The sequence below is a fragment of the Mauremys mutica genome, chromosome 20 (genome assembly GCF_020497125.1).
Source record: "Mauremys mutica isolate MM-2020 ecotype Southern chromosome 20, ASM2049712v1, whole genome shotgun sequence".
Lineage (NCBI taxonomy): Eukaryota > Metazoa > Chordata > Testudines > Geoemydidae > Mauremys > Mauremys mutica.
The window spans coordinates 26,624,768-26,645,445 of record NC_059091.1 but is presented as its reverse complement, the minus strand read 5'-3'; the positions used below and the strand labels follow the sequence as shown (position 1 = coordinate 26,645,445).

Here is a 20,678-nt window from a genome sequence, read left to right as displayed (position 1 = left end):
ATCTACCATGAAAAATTAGCACCAGGCGGCCTTGACTGACCGGTCCCAAGCAAGTTGGTATGGTTGTCATGGTTACCAGCCCTTTTGCACTGCCCCATTGCCAATAGGCTGATGGTACAATAAGATGGAAATGCATCCTCATCATCAGCCATCCATAGCGTGGGGGGAGCAAGGATGTTGGTGTTGAGTGCTGCACCATCGCGTCTATCTGCAGCATTCAGTACAGATACGGTGACATGTAAAAGAGTCAACAGAGGATTGTTTTCCCTTTAACTTCTGGGGGTCGGGGGGGTGCGTAAATTGCCGAGCTATGCCCCGACCCACCGCGGACACTGTGTTTGACCCTAGAAGCATTTGGAGATCAGCCAAGAATGCAAATGCTTTTCGGAGACAGCAGGAACTGTGGGATACCTTGCGTCCTCGTTCCCCCCTCCCTCCATGAGCGTCCATTTGATTCTTTGGCTTTCCGTTACGCTCGTCACGCAGCTGCGTGCTGAGTCTGTGCTATGCCGTCTGTCCGTTTATTTATTAAAAATACTTTGGACCAGGCGTAACGTAACATTTCTTCCCCTACTTAGATGCAGGAGTCTCCGAGCGAGATAACCGTGAGGACGGGCACTGAAGGAGATAGAGAGCGCATGCTGCGTGAAATGTAGCACGAACCACGGACCTATGCAGCCATGCTCTGGGAGGCAGTGCTCCCTGAATTCCGCATGAAAGCCTCGCGCGGAAAAGTGTGCTATCACGGAGCACCCAATAAGGCAGCTCTCCCCAGGAACCTCCTGCTGATGCTTATCGATTAACGGCAGGAGAGCTTCGTGGAGTTCTCCCAGGAGGATTTCTGTTCTATCACCATATATACAGAGACCTCCTTTTCACACACTTCAGATTCCTGTTATATTAAGAATAAAAGTTAACATGGTTAAAGCACTTACCGACTGATCCTACCCCTGATTCAGGATCCGGGTTCCTGGCCGGGGAGGGTTGGTAGGGGATCTCCGTGACGGTCATGAAGAGATCCTGGCTGTCGGGGAAACCAGCGTTGTAAGCGCTATCGTCTGCCTCGTCCTCCACAAACCCTTCCTCATCTTCCCCGTCCGTGAACATCGTCGAATAACTGTCCGTCGACACTGTCCCATCATCAGAGTCCATGGTCACTGGTGGGGCAGTGGTGACAGGCTCCGTAGCGTCCGTTGGCCGCTTTGATTTTTTGGTAGCCTTGTCTGGGGTCCTTGATTTTCACGCGGCACTGCGTTGCATGACGGCTGTATCCTCTGTCTGGATCATGGCTTTGGAGACCTTCTCGTAGGTCTTTGCATTCCGTGTTTTGGAGCGCAGCTCCGAAAGCACAGACTCCTCGCCCCACACACCGATCAGATCGAAGAGTTCCCGGTCACTCTATGCCAGGTCCCTCTTTCCATTCAGAGATTACATGAACTCCTCTGCTGGAGAGCTCTGCATTGCTGCCGGTGCTGCTGAGCTCGCCCCGATGTCCAACCACAAAATGAGATTCTAACTGTCCAGAAAGGAAAAGGAATTCAAATTTTCCCGGGTCATTTCCTGTGTGGCTGGTCAGAGCATCGAAGCTCGGACTGCTGTCCAGAGCGTCAACAGAGTGGTGCAGTGTGGGATAGCTCCCGGAGCTACTAAGTTCGATTTCCATCCACACCTAGCCTAATTCGAACTAGCCATGTCGAACTTAGCGTTACTCCACCCGCCGGGGTGGAGTACCAAATTCGAACTAAAGAGCCCTCTAGTTCGAATTAAATGGCTTCCTGGTGTGGACGGTTGAGCGGTTAGTTCGAATTAACGCTGCTAAATTCGAATTAAAGTCCTAGTGTAGACCAGGCCTAATTGTCCCCGGTCACTGGGTGGGGGCTCGAGCCGGTTTTGCGTTGCGTTATTGAAACGGAACCGCTAGATACTGAACCCGGCCCTTGTTGCTGCCAACGCAGCCGGGCAGAAGGGTTACATGTAAAACTAGGCAGATATCTAGATGCGTTGATGTACCCTCGAAAGACCTGTGCGTCACCCCAGGGGTACTCGTACCCCTGGCTGAGAACCACTGCTCTGTATGACATGGGAGGTGACTGTCCCACCCTGCTCGGCACTGGGGAGGCCTCAGCTGGAGTCCTGTGTCCAGTTCTGGGCGCTGGCGCTTTCGGGAAGATGTGGACACGTTGGAGAGAGGCCAGAGGGGAGCCAGAAACATGAGCAGAGGTTTAAAAAACCAGACCAGTGAGGAAAGGTTAAAGAGACCTGAGAGCAGCCCCCACATACGCTGAGGGCTGTTACAAAGAGGCCGGAGGTGTTCACGGAAGGGCCTTCCTACCTGTACGTTTGCCGTGGTGGTGCAGCCCTGTCGGCCCTCGGGTTTCAGAGACGGGGGGAGGGGTAATTTCTTTTATTGGACAAACTTCTGTTGGGGGAAGAGCGGCGGCTGTGGAGACCCAGCCCTGGGGGGGTTAAGAACAGGTTGGACAAACCCCTACAGGGATGGGCTAGGGATGAACTGGTCCTGCCTCAGCACAGGGGCCAGCCCAGCCCTGCATGTCTGATTGCAGGAGAGCGGGGGTGCTGCTGGGGCCTGCGGGCCCCTGGGGCCGGGGCTGCTCGGCCGGGGCTGGGAACGCCATGGGGCCCTTTGCAGACGGCCCCCAGCTGGTCCCAGCCAGCAGCTCCTGGGTTGGAATTTGAGCAGCAGCCGGTCTGGGCTCCTCCCTGCAACCAGGGATTGGGGTTCATGGGCCCACAGAAAGCCTAGAGAGAGACTGACCAGCCATGGCCGCCGGCCACCAGCCCCCAGCGCTGGGGGGACTTGGCTGGCGCTTCCGGCCCCATCTGGGAAGTGGCGCCCACTGCCGGGACCCCGTGTGCGTCAGGGGAAGGGGGACACCCAAGGGGCAGCAGATTCCAGAGGAAACCGCAGCTGAGCCTGCCTGAGAAATGAAGCCCAGACTGTGCAGAGCTAAATCAACCCAGCTGTGCAGGCTGCCTCTGGGGGGCTGCAGGCCAGGAAATGGGGGATGGGGGCTTAGTCCCCAACCCCAGGAAGGCTCTGTCATCTTAACGCCTTGTGGCACCAGGAGGCACCGTTCTCCTGAGGCCAGAGCCTCTGGTGGTTGTTTCTTAGAGTCCAGCTCCAGCACAGAGCAGAGCAGCCCAGCGGGGTGAGCTAAGGGGGGAGTGCCTTCGGCATGCAGAGGAGTAGGCTGTTATCCTGCAGTGGAGCGATGTGACGGGCACTCAGTAAACAGATGGAGGGGGGAGTCAATCACCCCTGGGCGAGCCTGGTGCATTGTGACAAGGGTGTGCGAGGGAAATCCTGCCCTCGGTGCCCCCTGCATGGTCCTGTCCCCCCCCCCATGATGCTCTCCGTGCCCCTAATGGCCCTATTGACCTTCCCAGGTCTGGGCAGGTGCAGCCGACTGAGCTGGGCTAACGATTCAGTCTGAGGATGCTGGATCCGGATGAGAGTTCAGCTCGTCCGCCGGTAGCTGGGCTGGCTGTGCCGGGTTGAGGTGTGTTCATGCCAGCGCTGAGAGCGTTGTGTGCCCGTCACTCCAGTCAGTGGATCTGCCTGACACATGTGTGTGTGTGTGTGTGTGTCTGTGTGTGTGAGTCACTTTTCCATAGTCCATTCCCAGAGCAGCCCCCCACCCCGTCGGCCCAGCCCCTCCCCCCTTGGGATGTGCTCCTGCCCCAGAGTTTGGGCCCAGGCTGACGCCAGCCCGGATCCCTCCCTCCCCCCAGCAGCCGGGCTCTGCGGTGGCTCTGATCCAGCACCCCAGGGCGATCGCACGTCTGTCCGGCGTGGGGGAGGGCAGAGACGGGGACTGTCTGCACTTTGTCTGGGGCCACGGCTGTGGGAGTCGGGCCCTTTCCATTGTGTCATGGGGAGAATCACCCGTTTGTCCCGGGACCATTTCTCAGCGCCAGCCTCTGTTCCTCCAGCGCCCCGGAGGTGGGAGGCAGCTCTGATTTCACCCCCCAGACTGACCTCAGGGGCGGGACGTCCTCGGGGCAGGGATGGTACCAATGAGGCTGTGTCGGGGGGGGGGGTCTCTGACAGTCCGTGCAGGTTACGGGGAGGGCACATCCCTCCCTTACACCGTTTCACAGCAGGGTTACTCCAGATTTACACCCCTACATGGGATAGGGGAACTAAGAGCTTCTGTCCAGGTGGCGGTAACTGGGCCTGGTTTGCAATGGGGTGACTCCTGGGGGCAAGTATCAGAGGGGTAGCCGTGTTAGTCTGGTTCTGTAGAAGCAGCAAAGAATCCTGTGGCACCTTATAGACTAACAGACGTTTTGCAGCATGAGCTTTCGTGGGTGAATACTTGCATCCGAAGAAGTGGGTATTCACCCACGAAAGCTCATGCTGCAAAACATCTGTTAGTCTATAAGGTGCCACAGGATTCTTTGCTGCTCCTGGGGGCAGTGAGAGGAGACTTGCCCCCCCAACCCCCCAGGCTGATGGTGCCAAGTGACCTGGGTCCCTTGGGGGTGAACGGTCTGGTCTGGGTGCTGCTCCCCCCCCCGTGCCCCCCAGGCACCCCAGGAGTTAGTGTGGCCTCTCCTGTACCCAGGCTGTGGGTCAGATCCCTCCCTGGGGTGACTCCGTGCAGACCTGCAGCCAGATCGGGGCACCTCTCCTGGCTTCTGGATCTCTGCCCCTCACCTTGTTCCTCTGTCTTTCACCTGCCCGGCCCCCTCTGCTCGGCAAGGGCCCAATCCTGCCCCCCAGCCCACGCCCAAACTTTCCATGTTCAGATCCCCCGACCCCGAACAGCCAGGAGTGTCTCTGCTGTGGTTGCCGAGGGGCAGGATTGGGGCTGTTTGGGGGGGCAGAGGGAGGGGCCCTGGCCTCTTTTTAAGGCCTCTTGACACCCCCCCCCCACTTAATGTTCCTTTTCATTCCTTCTGCCCCCTGGGAAAATGTTCTTGGCCATTGGGAGGCAGCTGCTGGCCAAGGCCTGGAGGGGCCGGATGGGACAAAGGGACAGTTATTCTGTGCACCCGCCTCCGGCTGAGACATGAGCCTGAGACGTTCCCGGGGGCGGGGAGGGGGGGGCGACATGACTCATTGACCCCCTTCCCCCAATGGGGCCTTAAAACGTCAGGGGAGCCAGGGTGTGTCTGTGGTGGTGGCAGCCCTGGAAGGGGGGCGCTGGATCGTACCTGGGAGCACAGGAGATGGGATGAGTCCCCATTGGGTCGGGGGGGCGCATGCCAGATCCAGGGTAGCTGTACTGGATCCAGGGAACTGGTTGGGGGGGCTTGTCAGACCCAGGAGGGGGCAGTTCGGACCCAGAGAGCAGGGGAGACCGGTTGGACCCAGGGGGTAGGTGGGAGTCCGGAGGTCTGGGAGGCCATGTGGGACCCAGAGAGCAGGGGGGCTAGTTTGGGGGTTCAGGTGGGAATCCAGGGTCAAGGGGAGGCAGGTTGGATGCAGGGGGTGGGGGAGTTTGGGTCTCTCGAGTGCCTGCATCAGCTCTTGGCCGAGGTTGTTCCATGATTCATGGCTTCCCAGCACGGTGGGAGGGGACGGCGCTCACTGGTAGTGGTCACCGCCCGGCCGTTGCCATCTGAGGGGGCAGCCTGGGGGTGGCGATACCCCGGCTCCTGCCGGCTACACAGGACCCCAGGGGCAGCAGCAGCAGCAAGCCCTGGGTAAAGTGCTGGAGTGTTATTATTGCAGTCCTGGGCTGACCCAGCAGGGGGCGCTGTGGGGATCAGGGCAGGAGAAAATACTGATTCTCTGCTAAGAGGGTTGCACTGAGGCTGGTGGCAGGGGGTAGCTTGGGGGATTCTGGCCATGTCTCAGGGAGGTAGACGGGGCAGGGCCCCACAAATGCTTATCTCTGGGCTGAGTCACTGCAGCTTGTCGCTGGCGGGAAGGTTTGAAGGATTCTCCCTCCATTCCGGCCTGGCTGGTGTTTGAGCAGCAGGGGGGATCCTTGTCCCTGCATCTGATGCTGCAGGAGGCTGCCGGTGTGTGTGAACATACGTGTCTGTGCATGAGTGTGCGGCACACGTGTGTTCCCATGCGTGGGTGTGGGCGCACCGGTATGTACATCGGTACTTGTTCACAGACGTGAGCACACATCTGCACGTTTGTGTGCATGCCGGAGTGTGTGTGCATGTGAACACTAGTGTGTGCGGTGCGTGTGCCTGGCGTGTGGGTAATTATCCTGCTCAGGCACTATGGGGACTTGGGGGACAATTGAGGGACCAGACGCAGCCCAGCATGGACCCTGGGGCTGTGGCCTTGGCGTGGGGCTGTGGCGCCACCTAGTGGCTGAGGCTGTTCAGTGCCGCTCTGTGGACACAAAGGTTTGATGGGGGCAGGGGAAGGTGTTGGGGGGCTGGACTGGCCTGGGGGATCAGGTCCCCTGTGCTCCAGTCTAGCCCATGATGGTGGAGAATAAAAATTGCTGACAGGCATCGTATGGAATGAATTTGGCCCTGCTTCCAAGCTGGGCATCAGGATGTTGCCGGCCCAAAAGGCCTGAGGCAGCAAACAGTGGTTCGTTGCCCGGTGTGCTTCGTTCCAAATAACACACCAAGGTGGAGAATGCAGAAAAAGTTTATTTGAGCCCAAATAAAGGTGCAAGGGAGATATTACAATCTCAAATCCTGCACACAGATGCAAGCTGTGTGTCTCTTCTTATACATGACTTCAACTAGGCATCCTCATTATCCCCCACTAGTCTCCTCCCCCCTCCTATATAGTACACACATTGTATAGTTAACAATTAAATCATCCTTGACAGCAGACAATTCATTTTGTTAGTAACTTTTCAAGGCTGTTACCTTGGTTTACTTCTGAATTTATTACTTTGCCTCCCCTCCCCTCTTTCTCAACTAAACACAAGTAGTAAAAAGGGGCCCTATCTTCTGGTGTCAGTGTTACACTGATAAGAAGCTGTTACACATTCCATTCTCAATTCTGACCTGTGAGTTTAATCAGAGTTTAGACATGGAGGCACTCTGGACAAACATAGCATTAACTTTGGTTCATTCAGGCCTAATGGCACCAACAAGGACTCCTGGGTTCCGTCCCAGCTCTGGGATGAGGGCAGTGGGGTCTAGAGGTTAGAGCAGGCAGTGGGAGCCAGGACTCCTGGGCTCTATCCCCAGCTCAGAGGAGAGGGGAGTGGGGTCTAGTGGTTAGAGCAGGGGTAGGTGTCAGGACTCCTGGGTTCTGTTCCTAGCTCTGCCCCCACACCAATGGCCCATCTCAGAAGAAAGGCCTCCAAGGGGCAAAGCCCTTCGCCCCGGGTGGGGTGGGGGGAGTCCCAGCAAGGCTGGGGCTGCCTGGGAACAGGCCCTGCTGCTGCCCCTGTTATAAAGAGCCCAAATAGCCAACACTTCCCCTCTCAGGGCAGGACGACCGCTCGTGTTTTAACGGGGAGGAGACGTCACCCTCAGGGCCGACTGCCCTGGGACGCGGCAGCTTCTCCATCATGTGGAGTCGCACAGACGGGCTATCCCCTCTCAAGCTCTGCGCTAGCTCCATCCCCAGCTACGGGCTGGATGCAGGAATCCCTGGGTCATTCTCTGGCCCGTGCAGTGCGAGAGGCCAGATCAGCCTGCTCCCGTCCTGGCCTTAGACTCTCTGAATTAATGGCTCGGCCTTCGCTCCCAGGGGACCTGTGATGCCGTCCCCAGCTCCCTCATCCTCCATGGAGTCTCCCCGGGGGAGATCGGCCGGAGCTGAATTTCAAAGCCGCACCCCCTTTCTAGCTCCCGTCCTAGGAAAGCACAATGGGGTTCCCCAGCCCGCTGCGCTTCCCCTTTGCACAGCACCTCGGGCACTCGGCCCCGGGTCCTTTAGCAACTGGTTCTTCGCACCTGTGTGTGGTTAATGACTCAGAGCAACAGGCTACAAATAAACACCAGCAGGAGGGGGCGGATCTGGGGCAATATCTGAGTGAAAAGCAGATCAACAGCAGCCTGTGTTGTGCCCCATCCCCTGCTCGGTGCTTCCCCTTTCCAAGTGGGTTTGGCCATTGCATGGATGCACTGGGTGACCTTGGGTAAGTCATTACCCCTCACTGTGCCTCAGTTTCCCCATCCTCCCTGACAATGGGGGCTCCTGGTTTTTGTTGCTCATATACACAATAAAAGACCCAGTTGTCCTGGCCAAAAGTCCAGTTCCCAACTGGAACCAGTTAAAAATATGACCAGGGATCCCAGCTGGGGCTGATTTCCCAGTGCACCATGTTTCTGCATTTTTAATTCCACCATCATCAGGGCCCTGACTGGCCATTGGCCCGGGATTGGCAGGACTGGGGTGGCTGGGGGTGTGTGCAGCTGAGTGGTGGTTACCATCTGCCCCTGGGGCCTCACCCTGTCTCTACCTTCCAGGGCTCTGCATCGCCCTGTGCCTGTGGGGCACCGTGGCCCAGACTCCTGGTGTACAAGGTAAGACTGACTCCTCCTGGCTAACCTTCCCCAGCGCTCCCGGCTGCCCGGGCTCCGGCCTCCGCCCCCTCCGGCCCTTTTCCCTGGTGGGAGGAGAGCAGAGTCAGGGGTCTGGCGAGCCGGGAGCAGCCCCTTGGCGTGGGCGTCTTGGGGTGGGTTTACAGAGCACGGTGGGTGCGTGCAGGGGAGAGGAGAAGGCCCCTGTGTAGCCCTCCCCTCCCCTTCCCTTCCCAGCCCCGTGGCCAGCAGAGAATAGACCCTGGGGCCCAGGGCTCTACACCGGGGGCTGGAGTGAGGGGCAGGTCCCCTTTGTAGCCAAGGGCCGGGTTACTGACCAGCCCAAATCAAACCCCTGATGGCTCAGACATTAGAAGTGGCATTTGTAGGTGCCCTCCCCCGCCCTAAAATCAGGCTGAACTGAAACTTGGGACCCACGTGCCCAGCTGGGGCGTGTTTGGGATCAGGATTCTGTGCCCCAAGTCCAGCTCTGCTGTGAATCCCAAGATGGGATTCAGGCAAACTCCCATTGACCCACTGGGGTCCCCCAGTGCTGCACCCACCCTGCTCCGTCTGCTTCCATCCCAAGCCCTACAGCCGGCTGAGCTGCACTGGGATCCATCCCCTCAGGCTGGTCAGAGGGACGGATCCCAGCGGCGCCACAAACACCGGGCAGCTAAAGGATCCAGGAGCCCCCATAGGCAGGTCACAATCTGGGTCATGGGAGGCAGCTCAGGATCCAAACTAGCCTCCCACCCGATTCCGCTCTCAGTCAATCCTGAGCAGAGCCGGGCAGGGATTTCCCAAGGAACCATATTTTGCCAGAAAATGCCGATTTGGTTCAGAGGAATGTTTGGTTTTACTGGAAAAATTGCACAGAGGAGGGGGGAGATGAAATAATTTTCAAAATGAACAATTCCCGTGTTCTGGTTTGAAACGAGGTTTGGGTTTGAAACCGACGCTAACGAGAGTAATGACGAGAGCAACAAAAAGGAGAAAAATTGGGTGAGATCGAAAACTTTTCACTTGAAGCGACGCCCGGCTCCGGGGGCTCTGCCTGTCTGTGCCGGGGGCACCCCGGGGAGCCAAGGCCTCCTGTGCAGCCGAGGGCAGCTTGTGGCCAGGCGGTGGATGCGTTGGAGCTGTTTGCCAGGCGCCGAGGGACGAAAATCAGCGAATGGGGCGTGTGAAAGGAGTCGATCCCCCTGTGTGTGGGGGTGGGGGGGGGAGCCGCTCTGCACTGGCTGACCCTGCCCAGCTGTTCCCGCCCCTGCAGGTACCACTGGCGACTGCAACAGCCATATGCTGTGCCCAGCAAACGCCAAGTGTGTGAACAGCACCCACTGCACCTGCCTGGATGGATACCTGCCAAGGGGGAATCGCTTCTTCAATGACACAACGGAGACCTGTGACGGTAATGGGGCTCCCACGTTGTCCTGGGGGGGCTGGGGCAGAGCAGGGCATTAAGGGCCGGAGCAGCCAACTCCACTGACTGCAGGGCCTGCTGGGGGTGCTCAGCCCGGCTGGGGAATGGGGGGGGGGCAGCAGCTCGGGTGAGGGCCGCCCTCCTGGGGATCGAACCGGGGCCTCCAGAGTGAGCAGCAGGAGCCAGGAGTGTTGGGCTCTGTGAATGGGACACGGGGTGGGGGGCAGGGGTGAGCTGGAGCCGGTTCGCACTGGTTCGCGCGAACCCGTTGTTAAATTTAGAAGCGGTTTTTGAACCGCTTGTTAACTAGCTTCCCTGCGAGGGAAGCTTTGATGGGCTCTGCCTGGGAAGCCTGTAATTCCTCCTCCCGGCCGCCGGGGGGCGCTGCGCTGTGCTGCGAGAGCCATGTGAGCTGCCTCCTGGCCCTGTTGCTGCTCCTGCTCTTTGGAACTCTGGCCCTGGGGCTCCGGCTGCTGCTTGGTGGGTCCCCGGCTGCGTCCTGCTGCTCCCAGCCCCCCCCCCAGTGTGAGTATCTGCGCCCCTCCCCCGCCTTCCCTGCCACCCCCTGCCCCCAGCCAGCCCCAGCCAGCCCCTGCCCACAGCCGCCCCCTGCTCCACCCCCTGCCCACAGCCAGCCCCTCCCCCAGCCACCCATAGCCAGCCCCTGCCCCCAGCCAGCCCCCTGCCAGCCCCTGCCCCCAGCCACCCACAGCCAGCCCCTGCCCCCAGCCCCAGCCACCCACAGCCAGCCCCTTCCCCCTGCCCCCAGCCACCCCCTGCCCCCAGCCAGCCCCAGCCCACAGCCGCCCCCTGCCCCACAGCTGCCCCTGCCCCCAGCTAGCCCCTGCCCCCAGCCACCCACAGCCAGCCCCTGCCCGCAGCCAGCCCCTGCCCGCAGCTGCCCCCTGCCCCCAGGCACCCCCCTGCCTGCAGCCACCCCCCTGCCCGCAGCCACCCCCTGCCCCAGCCCCTGCCCGCAGCCGCCCTCTGCCCGCAGCCAGCCTCTGCCCGCAGCCCCTGCCACAGCCACCCCCTGCCTGCAGCCAGCCTCTGCCCACAGCCGCCCGCAGCCACCCCCTGCCTGCAGCCAGCCTCTGCCCACAGCCACCCGCAGCCCGCCCGTCTGCATCACCTGCCCACAGCCAGCCTGTGTCACTCCCTGCCTCCAGCTAGCCCTGCCCCACGCCCCTATCTGCAGCCAGCCCCACATCCACTGGTGCCCTGCAGTTCCCAGGGCAGTAACCCTGCACACGTGCTTTAATGAGGGGGGGGGCAGGGAGCAGCTGGGACCCACACATGTGCACACCCTAGAGTGACCAGACAGCAAGTGTGAAAAATCGGGACGGGGGTGAGGGGTAATAGGAGCCTATATAAGAAAAAGACCCAAAAATTGAGACTGTCCCTGATCACCACCCACACATGTGAAATGGAGCTCATTTCTAGTTCAGCCCCATCTTTTTAAAAAAGAACTTTAGGTAGGGTTAAAATACATCTGTATTTTCCTGGACATGTCAGGCTTTTCGGTTCTTAATCACCTCCTGGGAAAATATGGACGTATGGTAACCCTATTGGTACAAAAAATACATGCTGTCGCACATCCCTTAAATCAGAACTTTTTATAGGGAACCCGTTGTTAAGATTTTGGCAGCTCATCACTGGTGGGGGGGGCCCATCACACTGACCCGTCTGAATCCCAGCCTGGGCCCTAATCAGCCCCTGAGTGTGCAGGGGCAGAGGGGCCCCACGGGAGCAGAATGGGCCAGCCCTGGCTGCAGGGGCGGCTCTAGGCATTTTGCCGCCCCAAGCACGGCAGGCAGGCTGTCTTTGGCAGCTTCCCTGCGGGAGATCCCCAGTCCTGCGGATTTGGCGGCCCGCTTGTGGGAGGTCCGCCGAAGCTGCGGGACCAGCGGACCCTCCGCAGGCAAGCCGCCGAAGGCAAGTGCCTGCCGCCCTTCCGGCGACTGGCAGAGGCCCTGTGACTTGCCGCCCCAGACACGCGCTTGGCATGCTGGTGCCTGGAGCCGCCCCTGTCTGGCTGTACTCCCCCCTCCCCAGCCTGCAGGGATCCAAGGAGGGAGGGGGCAGAGGAGAGGCAACTTGTCACCCCCCCAACACACAGGGAGCCTGAACCCCAAGGGGGACATCTCCCCACCCTCCCTTCACATAGAGGATCTGGGTGTTTGTGGGGCTGACCCCCCGTACCTGGGACAGGAGGCTCAGGGGGGCGGGGGGGGGGCTGTTTCCAACGCTCCAGCAGCAGAAATGGGTAACTGAGAATCAGGCCCTTAATCGCTAACCGCTCAGGGGCCCGGTAACCTGGGTCCTGTCACCCAGCTCAGTGGAGGTGCTGGGGGTGATACGGGGAACATCTCCCTGCCAGGACTGTACAGAGCGTCCCCTCTTGCATTACAGATATTAACGAGTGTCTGGGGCCGAGCCTGCCAGACTGTGGAAAAAACGCACAGTGCAAGAACGCGCCCGGGAGTTACAACTGCACCTGCATCGATGGCTATGAGTCCAGCTCTGGGAAAACCACCTTCATGAACGCGAGTGAGAACAGCTGCCAGGGTGAGCTCTCCCCTGCCCCCACCTGCTGAGACCCCCCCCCCTCGCACACACAAATGCTTGTTCCAGGCCTGGCGCTGCACCGGGCCTGCTGCCGGCTTTGGCAGTGGCCCAAGGGTGTCAGCGAGGCTGTGATGAGACGTGACCCTCACCTGGTCAGACAGCACATGGGGCCGGGCTCCCCCCTGTGCCCGGTGCTTGGACAGGGAATAAACCCTCAGGGTTAGAAACAGACCCACGGAGCAAACTCCTTGTGCTGCAGAGATGCACTGCTGGGAGGGGAGGGGACCCTCGCTGCATCTCTGCCCTGCTGAGCCTGGGAAGGGGCCTCGTGTCTGGGCCATGGAAATAGCACCGTGCGCTCTGCCCCCTGTGGGCCCTGGTGAGGAGAGACTAGCCACAGCACAGTGTGCCCCAGCCCCAGCCCCGATCCTCCCTCATGGGTCCTGGGGGGCAGGGAATAGCTGCAGTGCTGGGCCCCGGCCTCGGCCCCTACATCAGGGGCTAGGAGCAGGGTGGGGGCAGGACCCCAACAGCAGCTCCCCACCACCTGGGGTGGCCCCTTTTGCAGGGTGGGGGATTCTCCAGTGGCCGTTCCGCTGCCAGAGCAGCCTAGTGCTGCCTGAGCGTAGCTGAGAGTCAGGCCTGTGATTGTTAAGCGGCCTGGGGGCCCGGTCGCCTGGATCCCGTCACCCAGCTCAGTGCGGGGGTTTGGGGGAGGGTGATATGGGGAATGTCTCCCTGCCAGGACTGTACAGAGCGTCCCCTCTTGCATTACAGATATTAACGAGTGTCTGGGGATCGCTGGAACACCTACCAGGGTGAGCTCTCCCCTGGCCCCCACCGCACCCTCCTCAGTTCCCCCCACCACACACACCCACACTCCTGGGCTCATTCCAGGCCTGGTGCTGCACCAGAGGCTGCTGCCAGCTGCAGCAAAGGCACCGGATTCACTCACCAGGGCTGTGATCAGCTGTAACCCTCAAGCTCTGCCCCAGCATGTGGGGGCCACGATCTCCCCTGCCTCGGTGTTTGGATAAGGAATAAACCCCTAGGTTTGCAGGGGGGCACCGGGGAGGCGGGTGGGGCCCTCGCTGTCCCCAGCACACACAATCTAGGCTGCTAGTGCCCCTGAGCCTGGGAAGGGGCCTCGTGGATGGTCCACGTACAGCACAGTGCGCTCTGCCCCCTATGGGCCTGGGGAGCAGGGAATAGCCCCAGCGCAGGGCACCTCAGCCCACGCCCCCAATCTGCCCCCTCCCTCAGGGCTGGAAGCAGAGCCTTTTCCAGCCCCACACTGACAGGGAGCCCCTTGGGTGGGAGGGTGTTTCCTAGGGGGCCATTATGCCCCCTTAGGCAGCCAGGGCGGCCTGACCAGAGAAGGGGCCGGGGCGTTCCAGGCCCTTGTTAGCGACGTTCAGCCGGTAGTTAGAGCTTGTGTCAAGTCCCAGCCGGCCGTTCCCATGGAAACCGCCTTCTACACCCCCGTTTGGGGGGCGCAGAGCACCGGGCCCGTAGCACTGGGAGAACTCAGGAGCCCATTGGTTCAAATGCTTCCCCTGGCAGAGACCTCGCCCAGCTGTTCCTGCGCCAGCCCCAGGCCGCGTGGGATCACCCCAGCCAGTGCCCTTGGGCGGGTCTAGGCACAAGAAGAAATCAGCACCGCAGGGATCTCAGCCAGCGTCCCAGGGATTGTGCGGGGATAGCTGGTATCGGGAGCCGTGTGGAGAATCCCTAGGGCTTGGCCCCGGGGGGATTGATGGCGATCGCTGTTCTCTTTGGAAGCGCACTGATTATTCCAGACCAGAGTGTCCGGACGGGGATCGATTCCACAGGAATTGTTACCCTCAATTTCCCCGTGTACTTAAGCCCCTAGAGAGACACAATCTCAGAGCTCCCTGCAACTCAGAGCGAGTTTGGAAGCCTTGGGACACCCATGTGCCTGACGGAGGGGAGAGCTCTGGCCGCACCACCGACAATCCAGCGCATGGCCCCCCTTCTCCAGCAGACAGAGCATCGGAGGTGGGGAAAGCGCTTTGGAGCAGCGGCTGTGCTGTGGCTGGATGTGTGTACAGCGCCTGGCACCACGGGGCCCCGGCTGCGGCGCTACCCGCTATAAACATCCCAATGGCACCAGGACGGGATGGATAAGGACTCTGGAAGCTCCGTTCCCATCCCGCATGGACTCTTGGAAGCCTTCAGGGACGGAATCTGATTGTGCGTCATTTCCGGAATAAAGCAAGTTCTGGAAATGCGGAGCCGCCTTGGTGCTGTCAGGGGAGCCCGCGAGTGTCGCAGGGTCGAGGGGCGGAGGAGGCAGCACTTGGCAGGATGCAGCCGGTAGGTTCTGACAGGTTCAGTCTGCCCCGGGAGCAGCTCAGCCTCTGAAGAGGCAAAACCGGGCACTGGCCAGGCTGAGACACAAGTAACGTGGCACTTGCACAGTACAGACGGGATCAGAGCTGAGGCCCATCTAGCCTGGTATCCTGGCTCCAACGGGCCAGAGCCAGATGCTGCAGAGGACGGTGGAAGAGCCCTGCAGTGGCAGCTGGGGGATAATCTGCCCTCACTTCCTGGTCTCCAATACTCAGCTGGGCTGAAGCCCCACAGCAGGAGGTTTTCTCTCTCTTCCCAAATGTTTCTGCCTTTAACTGTGATCCCTCTGGCTGTTCTCATCATCCGTAGGAATGTCCAGTCGCTCCTTGCAATTTCCTATATTCTTGGCCTCAGTGACTCCTGTGGTGGGGAGTTCCACAAGCTAATCGCACATTGCATGAAACAGCCTTTCCTTGGCTCAGTTCTGAATTTCCCCTCTTCTAACTTCCCTGACTGGCTCTTGCTCTCGTGTTATGAGGTGGGGAGAACAGAATCTCCCCATCTCCCTTCTCTATCTCTGTCAGGCATTTATAGACTCTTAACACTCCCCTCTCACCAGGGCCGGTGGAAGCACTAGACAAGTTAGGCAGCCCTCTAGGGCGCCAAGATCTGGGGGGCACTAAAAAGCCGGTGCCTAAAAATAGACACAGGCTCAGGCTGCAGATCACAGACTGTAGGGAGGACGTAGATGAGAACTAGGCTCCCAATAAATTGCTCTCCTGCCATTTACAAAGCCAGCGATTAGGGAAGTCCTTTGATTCCATCGCAGACCATAGGGAGGAGGAGGTGATAAGAACCAGCTCCCAGTGAATTGCTCCCCGACTCCTGTCTCCTGCCATTCAGAAAACCAGGGAAGTCCCAATTGCTCTCTGACTCCTGCCATGTGAAGTCCTTTGATTGTGAATCGCTCATTGTACAGATTGCTGTGTCGGTAGGTTCATTATTACAGTACTCGCTCCTCTGTCTTGTAGTACATTGCACAGCAGCAGCCAGAAGGAGAATGGAGCAGCTGGTGGTGGTGGGGGGGGTACATAAGACCCCCTGCTGGGGCTAGGGTGACCAGATGACCCGATTTTATAGGGACAGTCCCGATTTTTGGGTCTTTTTCTTATATAGGCTCCTATTACCCTCCTGCCCCCGTCCTGATTTTTCACATTTGCTGTCTGGTCCCCTAGCTGGGGCTGAGCGGTGCTGTCAGTGCGCTGCAGCCGGGGCCGGCTTGCATGGGATGCTCCTCGGAGAGCAGGCTGCAGGTTTTCCAGGGCAGAGGCTCTGCTCCCTGGGGAGAGATGGGAGGGAGGCCACAGCTGACTTGGCCCACGGCTGCATGCCAGGGACTGGAGAGGAGAGCGCCCATTTCACCTTGCGGCTCTTTGAATCCTACCCCATCCGCCGCCTCCCTCCTCACCCAAACCCGGTCTGCTCCCCTGGCACTCCCCAGCCAAACCCGAACCCCCACTGACTCAACCCGGTCTGCTCCCCTCCCCCACCTAACCCGAACCCCCACTGACCCCAAACCCGGTCTGCTCCCCTCCCCCACCTAACCCAAACCCCCACTGACCCCAAACCCGGTCTGCTCCCCTGGCACTCCCCAGCCAGACCCGAACCCCCACTGACCAAACCCGGTCTGCTCCCCTCCCCCACCTAACCCAAACCCCCACTGACCCCAAACCCGGTCTGCTCCCCTGGCACTCCCCAGCCAGACCCGAACCCCCACTGACCAAACCCGGTCTGCTCCCCTCCCCACCTAACCCAAACCCCCACTGACTCAACCCAGTCTCCTCCCCTCCCCCACCTAACCCGATACCCCACTGACCAAACCCAGTCTGCTCCCCTGGCACTCCCCAGCCAAACCCAAACCCCCACTGACCCCAAACCCAGACTGCTTCCCTCCCACACCTAACCCAATACCCACTGACTCAACCCGATCTGCTCCCCTCCCCCACCTAACCCAATACCCCAGTATGACGGAGTATCTGCCATTCTAATTTTATAAATTTTATTAATAACAATAATTCAATATTATAAAGGTAGAATAAAAAGTAGTAGATTTTGATATGAAAGAAGGAAGGAAGGAAGTATAGGTGACCAAAAAGGGTGTATTTCTGATTACAATCAACGTTGCTTAATTTTCAGGAAAAGTCATCCTGATCTTACTCAATGTTTACATCATCTAGGGAAAGACATACAGAACGAGCTTATTCAGCTTCTATCCAATGCCATCAAACAAAAAATCCCAGCATCTGCTCATGCTGCAAAATACTTTTCGATCATTCTAGATTGTACACCAGATGCAGGCCACGTTGAACAAATGACCATAATCATTTGGTTTGTGGATAGGCCTACTTCAGAGACAGAGAATGAGACTGAATCAGTATTCAGAAAGGAACACTTCTTGGGATTTGTCGCTTACGGGGACAACTGGAGCTGGTATGACAGAAACGATTCTTCACCAGTTAGAAGAGATGTCTCTGCCTATAGAAAACTTGTTTGGTCAAGGGTACGATAATGGGAGCAATATGAAAGGGAAAGAAAATGGTGTCTGGCGAAGAATTCTGGATATTAATCCATGAGCCTTTTTCGTTCCTTGCAGTGCACAATCATTGAATTTGGTTGTTAATGATGTTGCAACGTGTTGCTTGGAGGCAACTGCCTTCTTTGATTTAGTTCAACGTATGTACGTGTATTTCTCAGCTTCTACACATCGCTGGGAAGTTCTAACACACCACGTATCTAATCTCACAGTTAAACCATTGAATGAAACAAGATGGGAAAGTCAAATTGATGCCTTGAAACCTCTTCGCTATCAGCTTGGTGACATCTATGATGCTCTGATAGAGATTTATGATGACACTACTCTAACAGGGTCATCTGGCAATACGGCAAGTCTTGATGCAAAGGATCTTGCAAAAGCCATTTCTAGTTTCAAGTTTCTTGTTTCTCTTGTTGTGTGGTATGACATATTGTTTGAGATCAACATGACTAGCAAACAACTTCAGGCGAAAGAATTCGACATAAGTGACGCCATTAATCAACGTGGAGAAACCAAGACGTTTCTTGTAGGCCGCAGAAGTGACGCAGACTTTGAGAAAACATTGGTAGATGCAGGTGAACTTGCGGAGGAGTTGGATGTACTGGCACTTTTTGAACCAGATCCAATCCGTATTAGAAAAAAGAGGAAGCAGTTCACATATGAAGCAGATGACGAACCTATTTATAATCTGAAAGAAAAATTCAAAGTCAACTTTTACTTTGCAGTCATCGACACAGCAATACATTCAGCTGAAGAAAGATTCACACTGATGCAGCAAATTAGTTCAGTATTTGGCTTCCTATATGATGTTTACCGTTTGCAAAATACAACACCAAAGCAAATTATGGAACATTGCTTGAATCTGGAGCAAGCTTTGCAACATGGTGAATCCAAAGATACTGATGCCTTTGACTTGTGCAATGAATTGCAAGCTATTGCACGATGAGTCCAAAAGAGTGCATCGCCGTAAGCTGTATTGAACTTCATATGCACAAATAAACTGACCGATAGTGTCCCCACACAGTTATTGCTCTTCTCATCCTCTTGACTCTCCCAGCTTCTGTGGCCAGTGGTGAGCGAAGCTTCTCGAAGCTCAAGTTGATAAAAACACACATGCAGACATCAGTGTTGCAATAAAGACTCGTTGGGCTCTCGACCTTGTCAATAGAACATGACATTGCTCGCAGCACGGACTTGGAGGAATTTGTTTCTAAATTTGCTAAACTGAAAACGCCGAAAAAGTAATTCTAACGTGTTACTCTGTGACAGTGCGTTGTGTAGAAGGCATGTGATTTATTTTCAGATACAGGCTATGTTGTGCAAAGTGAAACCAATAACAATGTCAACACTGTCAGGTTATTCATTTATTTTCATTAAATATGTGGACTAAATAATTCAATTAATAAATATTCAAGTCAAATGTGTATTAATTCTAATGAACAATGCCACGTTAGGCAGCATTCATTTCTGAAAGTTTTTAACAAGCGATGCTCGGGGCGTGGGGGCGCAAGGTGGAAGTTTCACCTAGGGCGCAAAATATCCTTGCACCGGCCCTGCCTCTTACGTTCACTCTAAGGTGACAGTCCCAGTCTTTTCAGGCTCTCCCCCTAGAGGGATTTTCCAGCCCTTAATCATTCTCATTGCCTGTCTCTGAACCCCTCTGGTTCTGCACTGTCCTGTGTGCAAGGGGGTGCCCAGGGCAGCTCGTGGGTTGCAGAGGAGGTCACCCCATTGACTGATATCCAGGCATTAGACCAGCCCTCATGTTAGTCTCTATCCCCTTCCTCCAAAGCAGCTCCCCATTTGTCCCCTCCAGGGACGGACGGCTCATTCAGGCATTGCCGTCTGCACTGATATTGCGGCACTGGGCATCGCCAGATCTGCTTGGGAGCTTTAGTAAGCAGCAGGCCCGTGTCCTGGCAGGGCTGCTTTTCCCTTCCCAGCTGGAGCGGCTCATTCTGGACAATAGCCACTTGCTCCCATTCGCTGACCCAGTAACCAAATTCCTGGCTCTAACCAGCCCCGTCTCCCCAGAGCACGGTGCATGTTGGACGCCTGGATTATCCTGCAGCAGTGTCCCCCGGTGCCCAAGGTCCAGCTCCTAGATCAGCCTGACCCAGCGCTTTCTCTCTCCTTGCAGACATTGACGAGTGCCAGCGAAACACCACAATCTGTGAGCCCCACGGGAACTGCATCAACACGCCAGGGAATTACACGTGTAAATGCAGTGAGGGATTTGGGAAGAGTCAAAAGGATACGGCTAAGATCTGCACAGGTATAACAGGAGCTGGAAATAGTCGTGGCAAAGGCATGATGTTTCTGGCTTGCAGGGGCGGCTCTAGGAATTCCGCCGCCCCAAGCAGGGCGGTGCGCCGTGCGGGGCGCTCTGGCAGTAGCCAGTCCCGCGGCTCCAGGGGACCTCCTGCAGACGTGCCTGCGGAGGGTCTGCTGGTCCCACGGCACTGGTGGACCTCCCGCAGGCATGCCTGCGGATGCTCCACCGAAGCCGCGGGACCAGCGGCCCCTCCGCAGGCACGTCTCCGGGAGGTCCGCCGGAGCCGCATGCCACCCTCCCGGCAAAATGCTGCCCCAAGCGCGCTTGGCGCGCTGGGGTCTGGAGCCGGCCCTGCTGGCTTGTCTGCAGTGTTACTAACGCGTGGTGTTGCCTTAAAGCCCCACCTCCAGGAGTCACGTGATTCTGCTTTTGGCTAAAATCAAAATTAGTGCCCAGCCCACGTGGTGGAGGAAAAACTGCCAAACGTTACGCTGGGGTGACCGACAGCTCCCAAACCAGAGTCAAACAAAACAAACCCAAAATGGATTTAAAAAAAAATCTCATGACTTTTTTGCAGCCTGGCTCAGGGTTTGGGGCTTTTAGTGATTGCTTGGCGTTGGCGATGCTGTTAATGCACCATCACTGAGCTTACCCGGGATCTCTGAAACTAACTCGCATGCCTGGATGGTGAAACTAACCAGGTTGCTCTGAGGTCTCGCTCTTTCTCTCTGCCACACCCAGGCAAAGTGTCTGTTCTGACTCCGATCCTGTCTTACAAATTAGAACTGATCCCGGGGACTGAAGGATCACCATGTCTCTTGCTAGCCTGCTTAATTCCCCCAAGGCAGGAGCAGAGGGCTTGGAGATGTCATTAGAAGCTGCAACATCCCCCCAAACCTGCAGCTGCAATCAGAGCCCAAGATGCTCTTTCATAGTAGAGCTTTGAGGTGGGGGCAGGTCAGGTCTTTGCAAAGTAAACTGGGCTGAGACAGAGCCAAGGACTCTGTGTTGGATCAACCTTTAATACAGCTTGGGCTCAAAAAGCCCCTTAGTTTGTAGAACCCCATTAACCAAAC

At 57.5% G+C, this 20,678-nt stretch overlaps 1 protein-coding gene across 1 annotated transcript in view; it reads left to right on the top strand.

Annotated features, from left to right (window-relative positions):
• Nucleotides 1-20,678, top strand: part of LOC123353559 (adhesion G protein-coupled receptor E5-like) — a 58,270-nt gene that overhangs the window by 7,800 nt on the left and 29,792 nt on the right. The window contains exons 2-5 of the mRNA XM_044994751.1: nucleotides 8,374-8,430; nucleotides 9,704-9,841; nucleotides 12,266-12,421; nucleotides 19,468-19,602. Of these exons, the coding sequence (XP_044850686.1) occupies nucleotides 8,374-8,430; nucleotides 9,704-9,841; nucleotides 12,266-12,421; nucleotides 19,468-19,602 (486 nt within the window). The remainder of the gene's footprint in view (nucleotides 1-8,373; nucleotides 8,431-9,703; nucleotides 9,842-12,265; nucleotides 12,422-19,467; nucleotides 19,603-20,678) is intronic.